This window comes from Salvia splendens, chromosome 21, assembly GCF_004379255.2.
Source record: "Salvia splendens isolate huo1 chromosome 21, SspV2, whole genome shotgun sequence".
Lineage (NCBI taxonomy): Eukaryota > Viridiplantae > Streptophyta > Magnoliopsida > Lamiales > Lamiaceae > Salvia > Salvia splendens.
The window spans coordinates 11,204,262-11,217,206 of NC_056052.1; the positions used below are offsets into that span (position 1 = coordinate 11,204,262).

Sequence of the window (12,945 nt, forward strand, 5' to 3'; positions counted from 1 at the left end):
GGCAACACTTTAGCAGCCACAAAGGCGGCGGCCCAACGCTTATCCTTGAAGCGGTCGCCGACTACCGCCTATGGATTTGGCATACATATTTCGGTGTTGCCAGATCCAACAACGACTTGAACGTGCTCTATTCTTCACCACTCTTCAATGATATTTTGAATGGTGTAGCACCGGTGATCGACTTCACGTCAACGGAAATCCTTACCACATGAGCTACTATCTCGCCGATGGTATCTACCCAAGGTGTCCGACTTTTGTGAAGACGCTCAACAATCCGCAAGACCCGAAACGGGTTCTTTATTCGTAGCGTCAAGAGGCTGCTCGGAAATACGTTGAAAGAGCTTTTGGGGTCCTTCATGCCCGATTCAACATTGTGAAGACCCCGGATTGGCTCTGGTACACAAAGAATATTTCCGACATCATGTACACGTGTATTATCTTGCACAACATGATTATAGCTGACGAAGGACCGAGGGCGGTGAACTTTTACGACGATGATGAAGCCGAAAGCTCAACCGCAAGGTCTCCCCAACGCCGAGGTGTGCATACGACGTTGCGCGAGAGGATCGAAACAAGACACACAATGGGCGATACCAAAACCCACATTGAGCTACTAGACCTAATCCAACACATTTAGGCGAAATTCGGCCACGAGTAGTAGGTTTTTTTAATTTTATGAATTTAATTATGTAATTTTTAATTTTTAGGATTTTTATTATGTAATTTTTAATTTTTAGGACTTTAATTATGAAATTTTTAATTTTTAGGACTTTAATTATGTAATTTCTAATTTTTTAGTAATTTGTAATAGTATTTCAGGTATTTTTAATGCATTTTTTTATCGTGGAAATGTTTTTATTTAAATTGAATAATAGAATGGTGGGACCCTTGAGCATGCTCTTGCGGAAGAGCATGAATGTGAGTATTGTGCTCTTGCCAATGAGCAGGGAGTAAAGGTGGGTCCCGGCCTACTTCCATGCTCTTGCCAAAGAGCATGGATGTGGATGCTCTCATCTAAATTCTCACTCTTTCACTCTTGAATAAAATGTCCGTCTTCGGCGATCACCCCTCCGACTCCCGCGGATGGAACCACGAATGGTTCGGCTCATCGTCATTCCCTAATCCGAATATGGATTTCTCGCCCCCTCCTCAAACCCAAGGTTCGCATATTCCGGGTGGCTACCGGCCTTACATGGTGGATGAGCAAGATGCCGAGGGGCAATACGGATGGGCTCCCGAAACTAGCACGGGAGGGAGCGATCTGACGCCACCGGAGGATGGTTCCGACCTTCCCGCAGCTCCTCCTCCTTGTAGTGTCTGTGTTCGTACTCGTGGAAATACCAGTGACCCCAACGTCTGCACCCCGTACACTCCGAGGGTGATGGAGAAATTATTCAAAGCCTATTTTGTGATCTCTGAAGATGCGGAAACCTGCACGAACCAAACCGGGAACAGGTTTTTGTGGCGCGTCTCTCGCTGGTACAATGCCAGCCGACCGGATGGAACCATCGAGCGCAATGAGAGTATGGTGCGTAATGTCGTCAGAAGAGCAAACGTTGAAATCCAAAAGTTCCAGAGGTATTACCTCCATGAACAACGGTCGGCAGGGAGCGACACGAGCAAGGTCGACATCATCACGGCCGCCATGGCGACCTACCAATCAATTCACTACAAACCATTCAAGCATTTCAACGCTTGGCATGAGGTGCGTCTTCATCTGAAGTATAAGAGAGGCGTCGGATCCTCCTCCAGCAAACGGTCGGGGTCGGCATCCCTTTACGATGCCGGCGAAGATGAGGTGGCTAGCCAGCTTGCCGGAGCTCACTTGCATAGCCCCGACGCCGACCCGAGCAGTTCCCAACGCCGGCCTCCAGCAAGGAAACAAGCGACGGCCAACCGTCGTCGCGCCGCGACCCCAGCAGAAACGCGAGCTCCCGTTCCCTTTGTGCCACCTCCACCCCCACCAACTCGTTGTGGGCTCTTTTGGCTCAAGCCAATATGGCCGATACATCTTGGATGACTCCCGAGCAACTTGATTCACATTACGCAATGATACGAGCTCTCTGACAAACATTGGGGATACCGCCATCGAGAAATTTAATTATGTAATTTTAATTTGTAGGATTTTAATCATGTAATTTTTATTTTTTAGGATTTTAATTATGTAATTTTTAATTTTTAGGATTTTAGTTATGTAAATTTTAGGTTTTTAGTAATTTGTAATAGTATTTCAGGTATTTTTAATGTATTTTAATATTGTGGAAATGTTTTTAGTAATTGAAGTATTTAAATTGAATAATAGAATGGTGGGACCCTTGAGCATGCTCTTGCGGAAGAGCATGAATGTGGGTGTTGTGCTCTTGCGGAAGAGCAGGAAGTAAAAAATGAATAAAAGTGGATCCAGACCCACATCTATGCTCTTGCCAAAGAGCAGGTATGTGGATACTCTTAGAGCATCTGCATCGGTGCTCGATGCTAAAAGCAAGCGTCGTGCTGTCGGCCTGGCGAGTACCCTGCTCCCTGTTGTGCTCTTGCCGACGGCACGACCCTGCTCTTAGCATCGAGCACCACCGTGCCGAAGATCAGGTTGACGTGGCATTGCATGATTCGTCAACGGCAATGCCGTTGGCTATTTTCCTCTTTTTTTAAATAAATCAAAAATATGAAAAAAACAGATTTAAATTAAAATATATATATTTGCCCACTTCCCAATAAAATATATCCTTTTTTCTCCACTTTTAATTTGTTTTTCATTATTTTTACCCCAAAATTCATATTTTCATCTATAAATACACTTCATTTTAACACAAAAAATTACACCACACACTAAACAATTCTCTCATCAATGTATTTCTTTCTAAATTCTCACTCTTTCTCTCTTGAAAAAATGCCAGGCTCTGGCAATCACCCCTCCGACTCCCGCGGATGGAACCACGAATGGTTCGGTGCATCGCCATTCCCTTTGTCGGATACGAATATCTCGCCCCCTCCTCCTACCCAAGGTTCGAAATTCTGAGTGGCTACCGGCTTTACCCGGTGGACGAGCAAGATGCCCCCTCGGGGCAATACGGGTGGGCACCCGAACAAAGCTCGGGAGAGAGCACCTCGACACTTGTGGCAGTCGCGACGCTCCTGCTCGTGGTATCCGTGTCCGTACTTGTGGCAGTACCGGTGACCCCGACGTTCGCAACTCGTACACTCCGATAGTGGAAGGAATCGATCACAGGACAGTTAAGTGAGAATGCTAGAGCTCTACCACCAAATCACTTGTGATTATGTGGAATGCTACATCAATACTAGAATTAAGCTGTAAGTTTTGGGGGTACAACTTTACCCCTTGTTCCCACATGGATACGCCGCTGGTTATCATTTCCCAAAATAGAAGGGAAACCCACTACGAACGTGCCATCTATCATCTATGGCTATGCACATTCTCTTACCTAATCTCACAAGCAAATCACGGTCACGGACAATAAATTACTCCCTCCATTCTATAGTAGTGGGGGCATTTCTTTTCAGTTCCAAAATGTTGACTTTTACTATAAAAGGGAAATGACTCCACTACTGTGGAACGTACCAAAATGACAAAATGACTCTACTACTTTGGAACCACGGGAGTATGATATTAGGAACAAAAAAGCGAAATCACATTGAAAAATGATTTTAGATACGTTTTTAAGATTTTTCTAAATTCTAGAAATACCCATAATAGCATTTGAGGTCCATAAACTTTGATTTAATATCATTTGAAGTCTCTGTTTTACATCTTATTACTTTATTTTTACTCTAAAGACAAATGTTAATTTCTACACAAAGCTCCTCCGTCGGAAACTGGATTTTCTTATTTTCTTTAAAAGCTTAATTTTCCTTATTATGTATATATACAACTATCCTCGTAGCGAAAATAGATACATTAAATAAACCTTCAATTAGAAAAAAAAAAGCATGGATACGTAGATATGAAACATCTCTTACTCCACCTCCACATGCATTGGACTTGACCTATAAATAGGCATTGATCTATTGCATTCATTTCCTACATAAGTACACCATTGCATTGTCTTGTATAGCTCTCTCACTCTCTTTGCATAGTCTTCCGTTGAAACTCTGGCCTCGCCATCATCCAGTTCACCAGAGCTTGTTATGTTTGCGGTGCTGCAATGAACAAGATGAAGCCGTTTTATCTTTCGGGACGACACGCCAATCCAAGAGCACTACCGATGCGTATCTCGTCTTGCGGAAAGAGGACTACTCGACTCGGATTACTATTACTGTTGGAATATTAAAATATAAACTTGATTTTGTAAATATCTAGATATTATACAAACATCTAGATATTATGTAGAATTATCCATAATTGGGGATGAAAATATTTAGATATTTTGGTAGAATTAATTAGAGATAGAATTCTCTAAAATATAGATAATATCGAAAAATATCTAGATTTTTATAAAAGAATTAAATAGAGAATTCTATAATATCTAAGGAGTGCCTATAAATAGGGATGAGTTGTAACATTTTGTACAAGTTGAGATCTCTTGAACCTCTTCTGCGGCTACCACAACAGCTTCTTGAACGGTTACTGCGGCTTCCACTTTCCTAAACCGCAGCTGCAGCACATAGGATCAGAAATGCTGCGCTGAGCAGACTATGGTATCTCCTACAGTCCAGTTGTTAGCAATTACAACGGCTCTCTACCCTCTTTTCAGATTAAGAATGATCGCACTTCATCGTCATTCTGAATTTGCGATTGCTGGAATCAAATGCAGAAACTTCTACCCCTCCACCGCGTGCGGTGTTCCTTTCTTGATCAGTGATAAACCATAATACTGCTTCTCAGTATCCAATTCTGATAAGTAGACAGCTCCTTACATCAGCACCAGCACTGGTGAGGGCCTTTTTAAACAATTTTGCTGGCGCGAGATCAGCACCAAAGACTCTCACTTTACGCCAGTCGTCCCCACCACCACCACATCAGGTTGACATGGTGTTGCGTGATTCGCAAACGGCAATGCCGTTGGCTATTTTCCTTTTATTTTAAAAAAAATTGAAAAATATAAAAAAATTAGATTTAAATTAAAATATATATATCTTTTCCCACTTCCCAATAAAATATATCATTTTTTCTCCACTTTTAATTTGATTTTCATTATTTTTACCCCAAAATTCACATTTTCATCTATAAATACGCCTCATTTCAACAAAATAAAATTACACCACACTACACTAAACAATTCTCTCATCAATATACTTCTCTATAAATTCTCACTCTTTCTCTCTTTAAAAAATGTCTGGCTCCGTCGATCACCTCTCCGACTCCCGCAGATGGAACCACGAATGATTCGGCGCATAGCCATTCCCTTTGCCGGATACGAATATCTCGCACCCTCCTCCTACCCAAGGTTCGCAAATTCCAGGTGGCTACCGGCCTTACCCGGTGGACGAGCAAGATGCCCCCTCGGGGAAATACTGGTGGGCACCCGAACAAGGTTCGGGAGGGAACACCTCGACGCCACCGTTGTCCCAAAATCCAGAGGGCGCTCCTGCTCGTGGTGTCTATGTTCGTACTTGTGGCAGTACCGGTGACCCCAACGTCCGCACCCCGTACACTCCGGGGGAGATGGAGAAGATATTCGAGGCCTATTTGAAAATCTCCGAATATGAGGAGCTAGGCACGAACCAAACCGGGGACAGGTTTTGGTACCGCGTCGCTCGGCGGTACAATGCAGGCCGACCGACTGGAACGGTAGAGCGCAATGAGAGTATGGTGCGCAATGTAATCGGAAGAGCCAACAAATAAATCCAAAAGTTCCAACGGTATTACCTCGAGGAACAACGGTCGGCAGGAAGCGGCACGAGCGAGGTCGACATCATCACGGCCTCCATCTCGACTTACCAATCAATGCATTACAAGCCATTCAAGCATCTCAACACTTGGCAGGAGGTGCGTCATCATCTGAAGTATAAGGGAGGCGTTCGATCCTCCTCCAGCTCCTCCAGCAAACGGTTGAGGACGATATTCTATTCGAAGCCGGTGAGGACGAGGTGGCAAGCCAGCTTGTCGGAGCTCACTTGGATAACCCGAACGCCGGCCCGAGCGCTTCCCAACGCCGACCGCAAGGAAGGAAACAAGCGACGGCCAACCGCCGTTGCGCTGCGACCCCAGTCGAACTGTCGGCTCCCGCTCCCTTTGTGCTGCCTCCACCCCCAGCAACAGTTTGTGGGTCATTTTGTATCAAGCCACTAACGCCGATACGTTTCAGATGACTACCGAGCAATTTGATGCACATCATGCAATGATACGAGCTCTCCGACAACAACTGAGGATACCGCCATCGGACTAGTCTTCTTTAAATTTCCACGAATGTATTTTTTAGGATTTAATTATGTAATTTTTAATTTGTAGGATTTTAATTATGTAATTTTTAATTTTTAGGATTTAAAGTATGCAGTAATTTTTAATTTTTAGGATTTTAATTATCTAATTTTTATTTTTGTAATTTGTAATAGTAGTTCGGATATTATTAATGCATTTTAATATTGTGGAAATGCTTTTGTTTAAATTGAATAAGTGAATGGTGGGTCATTTGAGCATGCTCTTGCGGAAGAGTATGGATGTGAGTGTTGTGCTCTTGCGGAAGAGCATGGAGTAAAAAACGAATAAAAGTAGATCCGGGTCCACTTCCATACGCTTGGATGTGGATGCTCTTACAATACATCTACTGAAATTAAACGAAGTTTGCTCACAAATCAAGTTGAATTTGTTCATGTAGATACATAGAACAAGGATGGCATGTCCTCATCTTATTATCCTTAACAGGAAAATTAGGGTATTGGGGGAAAAGAAACACAAAGTGGTATAGCACATAAAATTAAAATTACCTTTTACCGTCAACAAAAAGAGGCCATCCACGTATTCGTTTCAATACCGTCTCATCCCTTCACTATTTATAGCTCTACTGCACCTGCAACCCTCCATCTCTTAACTAAGAGACAGCACCTGCAACCCTCCATCTCTTAACCATCTTATCCTTTAACTATTCATTCAATTTCATTTTTTATTTTTATTTCTAACAAATTAAATTAATATTTCATTGAAATATTAAATTAATACTAATAATTCATAAAATCATTAAAAACTACGAAAATTGCAACATCCGAAAATACGAAAAATACATAAATGAAATCTTAATATTACAATTTATTGAAATCCGCATAATCATGGAAAGTGATGCGGTGATCGTCTAACAGTAGCCAAATTTTGCCCAAATGTGCTCCATTAGATCCTCCTGGAGTTGGGCGTGGGCGATAGAATCACGTGTCCTTACCCGAACACACAGTTGCTCTTGCAAAGACGGATGCACTCCACTGCGAGGCGGACTACTTGCGGTAGAGCTTCCCGGGGTTTCAGGGTCGAACCAATTTCTCGCATTAGGTCATTCGTCGGCAACAATCATGTTGTGCAAGATTATGCACGTATACATGATGTTGACCATATTCTCCATAAACCGTGTACGAGCCAGGGATTTGATAATGTGGAATTGAACTTGTAGAACCCCGAACGCTCTCTCCACATCCTTGCGAGCAGCCTCTTTCTTCTGCGTAAAAAGAGTCTGTTTTTCGTTTATCGGCCTGTTGAACGTCTTCACGAAGGTTGGTCACTTCGGATAGATGCTGTCGGAAAGATAGTACCCAATTTTATACTGGCGGTTGTTAGCGGTGAAGTTGATCTGCTTCTAGCGATTTTTCCATCATTCGACGATTTGCTCAAATGGATCCATGAATGGATTAAATTTGGGAGAAGAATAATGTTTTCAAATGAAGAATGTAGAGTGTTTGAGTGAGAGTGGAGATTTCTTGATGGTGAATAATTTGTGGGAATGTTTTGATATTTATAGAAGCGATTGTGGGCTTTAAAAAAATAGAAAAAATTAAAATATTGGAAAAAACGGCTATAAACGGCTAGTATTTTTGAGAGAATTTTTTTTTCGATTTTTTTCGGAATTTAAAAAAAAATACATTTTTGAACGGATATAAACGACGCCCACTCGTCGGCCCACGAGTGGGCGTCACGGACGCACGGGAGCTCGTCACGTGGCCAACGCGCGTGGCGAGCTGGCTCGCCAATCTCCTCTCGGCGGAGGGACACGCGACGAGACGTGTCACCCGCATCGCTGGCTCGATGATGTCTCGTCTTGGCGAGACGAGACCGCATCTCGATGCTGATGCTTTCATTCTCTTTCTCGATCTCGTCTCTCTCTCTCTCTCTCATCAATTCAATCTTGCTGCATTTGTTATCCGAAAAGCGTTGCTTTCTTTCTTTTCTTTTTAACTTGATTTCAGGCCAATCGCGCTGTATTTCCTTATCACGATTCCATAAATTCGTTCGATTCCTCAGCTGGGCTTCTAAGTAAGCATCCTTTCAAAGTTCCCACCTTTCACTTATTGCGACTCAGCTCACGAGAAATTGTACTATTTGTTTCTTCTTGATTTTTATTTACTCTGATTCGTGCATCTCTTGATTTATTACGTCAGTAGAGCTTTTTATTCTAAATTATCCCAGCTGTGATGTGTTTTTATGTCGGTGTATATTGGATTCTGTTTAGTTTTCTCGGTAAATTTGTGATTTTGATTACTTATAAAGACTGTTTGATTAGGTTTATTGTTTAGATAAATGAAAATAATCTTGCTCACTTCCCTTAGTTTTTTTACTATACTTGTACTCCCTCTTCGTATTCACTCTTCTCATTTGTCTTCAGCCTTCAGGTCTGCTTCTTCCCACACTTTACTTCTTGTTGGTTTCTTTTTTGTCACCCAACTTTTGATTTGAAAATTCTAGTTAGTTTGGTTAAAATATGATTTAACTAACACCTTTCTTGATTAAAGAATCTAGTTACTTTATCTGTATTCTTATGCTGTGGTTGATTAAAGAACACTAATGATGTTCTTAGATTGTACTACTAAGATATAGGAAAGTTTTTTTTTTTTTTACCAATTTTATGTGATTTATTTATTGATTAAAAAACACTATATGATCTATGTCTGGACTGAAATTTGATTATCTCACATTCGTATTTATTGGTTTCCTGTTAAATCAATCAAGATCAAAGGGAGGAAAGTTTTGATAAACCAAGTGCAAAGATGGGTGAGATCACAAACGTAAACGAGTACCAGGCTATTGCCAAGGAGAAATTGCCAAAAATGGCATACGACTACTATGCTTCGGGCGCAGAGGACCAATGGACTCTTGCCGAGAACAGAAACGCGTTTTCAAGGATTCTGTAAGTTGCTTAAGAATCATGTGAGGTCGGGAGTTCGTTTTCAGATGACATCTCCACACCGTATGCAGGTTTAGGCCCCGGATTCTGATTGACGTGAGCAAGATTGACATGACTACCACTGTGTTGGGCTTCAAGATCTCCATGCCTATAATGATTGCCCCGACTGGTCTTCAGAAAATGGCTCACCCTGACGGTAAGCAACGCTCGTCCCACAAAGCCTTATGGACAGGGCGTAATATGCATGATTACTGGAAAGGCTTTCAGTCTGTTGTGAAAATCAGTTACTTATTAATGAGTTTTGGTTGCATATATCAAGCCTAACTTAACTATTTTACCTTCCAATCTATTAATATGCAGGAGAGTGTGCAACAGCTAGAGCTGCATCAGCAGCTGGAACTATCATGGTTTGGTTTCTCTCTCTTGAAATGCTTTTCAAATTAGAATTGTTCAAACATAGTCTAATTGCTATTGACCAATTTTATTTAAGACTCTGTCATCAGGGCCTACTTGCAGTATCGAGGAAGTAGCTTCCACGGGACCTGGCATTCGATTCTTCCAGCTTTATGTGAGTCTGCAGTTGAATTTTAATAGGGTGTTTGTCGAGATGGATTGCTGAGTCATCGCTTATGTATCAGGTGTACAAGGACAGGAACGTCGTTTCTCAGCTTGTGAGGAGAGCTGAAAGGGCTGGTTTCAAGGCCATTGCACTCACTGTCGACACCCCAAGATTGGGGCGCCGTGAATCTGATATCAAGAACAGGTTCGGACACTAAACTCATCATCACATCCAGATAGATATACTGATCTGTTGTTTTATCCAGACCTGTATTGCCACCTGGCTTGACACTGAAAAACGTCGAGGGTTTGGACCTCGGGAAGATTGATGTAGTAAGTAGCGCGATATATCATTTACTAGCTAGTCGATGCTCCTTCTCATACAGTATTCACTTCACATGATGCGATGTAGGCTAATGATTCAGGACTTGCATCGTTGGTTGCTGGCCAAACTGATAGTACGTTGAGCTGGAAGGTAATGTTTCTCTTTATCATAGATTGAGCAATTTGGTATTTGGATGTTTTAGGTGTGAGGTTGATGAGGTTTCTGTATGATGTAAAATGAAGGATGTTAAGTGGCTGCAATCAATCACTTCAATGCCCATCTTGGTGAAGGGTGTGCTCACTGCAGAGGATGGTATGAGCATAAAGCATTTGAGTTACTGCATTGTGTGTGTGTGTGTGTGTGAATACTAATGTAGCTAAGAAACATATGTGCAGCAAGGATTGTTGTCCAGAGTGGAGCTGCGGGTATCATCGTCTCTAACCATGGCGGTCGCCAGCTAGACTACGTGCCCTCGACCATCATGGCTTTGGAGGAGGTACTTGACTTTCCAAAACCCCATCAATCATTGTCCATGCATTGGTGAGCGAATGTATTACCCTCTTGGCTTGTCTAGTCTCTAAAGAGCAGTGGTCATTTCAGGTTGTAAAAGGTGCACAAGGCCGGGTTCCGGTGTTCTTGGACGGAGGTGTCCGCCGTGGGACAGATGTGTTCAAGGCATTGGCATTAGGAGCCGCAGGCATCTTTGTAAGTTAATTATAGCACAAACTAACACAGACCCGCTTGTCTGAATAGTGATATAGGACGACCACTATTTAAATGCATAATTAGAGAGCACGAAATTTAGTTCACTATAAAGGCTTTTTAGTTCACAACACGAATTTGAAAACATGGAGTAAACCAAAGACCTTTATAGTAAACTAAACCCTTCACGAAGTAAATCATTCACTATAAATTATAGTGAACTATATCGCTCTTATAGTGAACTAAATTCGTATTCTCTAGTTATGCGTTTAAGACTAGTTATACTTTGATCATCTCCCGACCCTTGCTTTATTTATTTTTCTAGAAAGAGTCCGTTTAACTCGTATACATACAATTACTAGATTGGGCGACCAGTGGTGTTCTCGTTGGCTTCTGAAGGAGAGGCTGGAGTAAGGAAGGTACTCCAGATGTTGCGCGATGAGTTTGAGCTGACCATGGCGTTAAGTGGTTGTCGCTCACTTAGTGAGATCACGCGCAACCACATTGTGACAGAGTGGGACGCCCCTCGGGGACTCCCATCCGCCAGATTATAAGAGATGCGCGCATGCATCAAAACATATAGACGGATCCATGTGGCAAGCTATATATCACGTTTGATGTTGTGAAATATGGTTAAGTTCTTCAATCTATTCATCTGTGACGATGAGTCTTTACATAAGCTTTTAAATGATGATTGAAAGCTTTTATATTCCTGCTAGCCTCATTGTATATTCTTACATAAGTACTACTCCCTCCGTCCCCGATTAATTGTCACTCTTTGACCGGGCACGGATTTAAGAAATGTAAAAAAAAGTTGGTTGAAAAAGTTAGTGGAATGTGGGACTCATTTTTTTATATTGGTTTTATAATAAAATGTGGGTGAAGTGAGTCAGTGGAAAAGAGTGACAATTATTGAGAGACGGAGTGAAATGGAAAAGAGTGACAATTAATGGGCGACGGAAGGAGTTGTATTTACCAACGCTTTCGACCTTTTGTCCAATTTTAATGAATCTTTAAGTATGCATTTTATGTCGAGCTTTTGCGAGTTTATATTCAAGGAATTTCAACCATTTTATGGGGCCGTTCAATATTTTTTCTTTTTTCGATTTTGTCATTTTGATTGAGTTTATGTTTCCATATTTCCACATATATAGAGAAAGAAAGTGTCAATTTTGGTTCTATATATATATGACTAAAATATGAATTTGATTCAAAATATTCATTTTTTAAAAAACTGGTCCATAACAAATGAAGATGTCGCCAAAGTAGTCCTTTTTTACTGTACCGTCAAAAAACTAACGGTTAACACTAATCGCATAGTGGCATGACCATTAGTTTTTAGACGGATCCGTAAAAAGGACCACTTCGACAAGGATTTCATTTGTTATGGATTTGTTTTTCAAAAAGTGAATGTTTAGACCAAATTCATATTTTGGTCATATGTTTAGGACCAAAATTGATCTTTACTCATATATATATAAGAGTAGGGATGTAATCAAATGCCAACTCTAAATATTGTACAAATTCCAAACTATGATCTGGAGTTAAAAAAATTTCAACAGATTACAAAATAATAGCAACAGAAATTATCAACACAGTGTCAATGGTTGACACCATATTGACATTGTGTTGATATTGTGTTGACATTTTATTGACATTGTATTGACATCAAAATCTTGAAATTTTAAACTATGTTGACATTGTGTTGACGTTGTCTTAACATTGTGTTGAAAAGTTTGGAGTATTTACAATATATGAGTTTGGGAAGCACTAGGACGCATCCTTAATTAGAATGCTAACGTACATCCAACCACGTGTTGCCACGTGACAAAAAAATGCAATATTATAAACACTAAAATGCAATATACATTTGTGAAGCTGTATATGCATTTCCACGGACTGCATTTTATATTGTTGAATTTTGAATTTTAACACAAATTGTATACAATGCAAAATAAACTATATATAAATGTAATCCGTCTATATCTAAAATGCAAATTAAACAGTCTATATCTAAAATGCAAAACTCAAGAATAAAAAATGCAATCTTCCTATAACTAAAATGTAATCTGCCGAAATCCA

General features: G+C 41.0%; 1 protein-coding gene across 2 annotated transcripts; it reads left to right on the plus strand.

The window, feature by feature from the left end:
* Positions 1-8,235: 8,235 nt before the first annotated feature.
* On the plus strand, positions 8,236-11,581 carry LOC121785491 ((S)-2-hydroxy-acid oxidase GLO1-like). Of its 2 annotated transcripts, none has more exons than XM_042183938.1 (12): positions 8,236-8,469; positions 9,104-9,281; positions 9,350-9,474; positions 9,639-9,685; positions 9,769-9,846; positions 9,917-10,041; positions 10,103-10,169; positions 10,249-10,311; positions 10,404-10,473; positions 10,557-10,657; positions 10,762-10,866; positions 11,226-11,581. In XM_042183938.1, the coding sequence occupies exons 2-12, from the start codon at positions 9,142-9,144 to the stop codon at positions 11,415-11,417; spliced, it is 1,113 nt and encodes a 370-aa protein (XP_042039872.1). In that variant the 5' UTR covers positions 8,236-8,469; positions 9,104-9,141; the 3' UTR covers positions 11,418-11,581. The 2 variants fall into 2 exon arrangements, with proteins under 2 accessions (XP_042039872.1, XP_042039871.1); XM_042183937.1 differs by having other exon boundaries at positions 8,236-8,410.
* Positions 11,582-12,945: the final 1,364 nt, after the last annotated feature.

What these genes read in the sequence shown, in the direction of transcription:
- LOC121785491 (XM_042183938.1), top strand. Translation starts at nt 9,142, where the DNA reads ATGGGTGAGATCACAAACGTAAACGAGTACCAGGCTATTGCCAAGGAG. An exon ending in TTCGATTCTTCCAGCTTTAT is followed by an intron (nt 9,847 to 9,916) that starts GTGAGTCTGCAG and finishes CTTATGTATCAG; the next exon opens with GTGTACAAGGACAGGAACGT. An exon ending in ACCTCGGGAAGATTGATGTA is followed by an intron (nt 10,170 to 10,248) that starts GTAAGTAGCGCG and finishes GATGCGATGTAG; the next exon opens with GCTAATGATTCAGGACTTGC.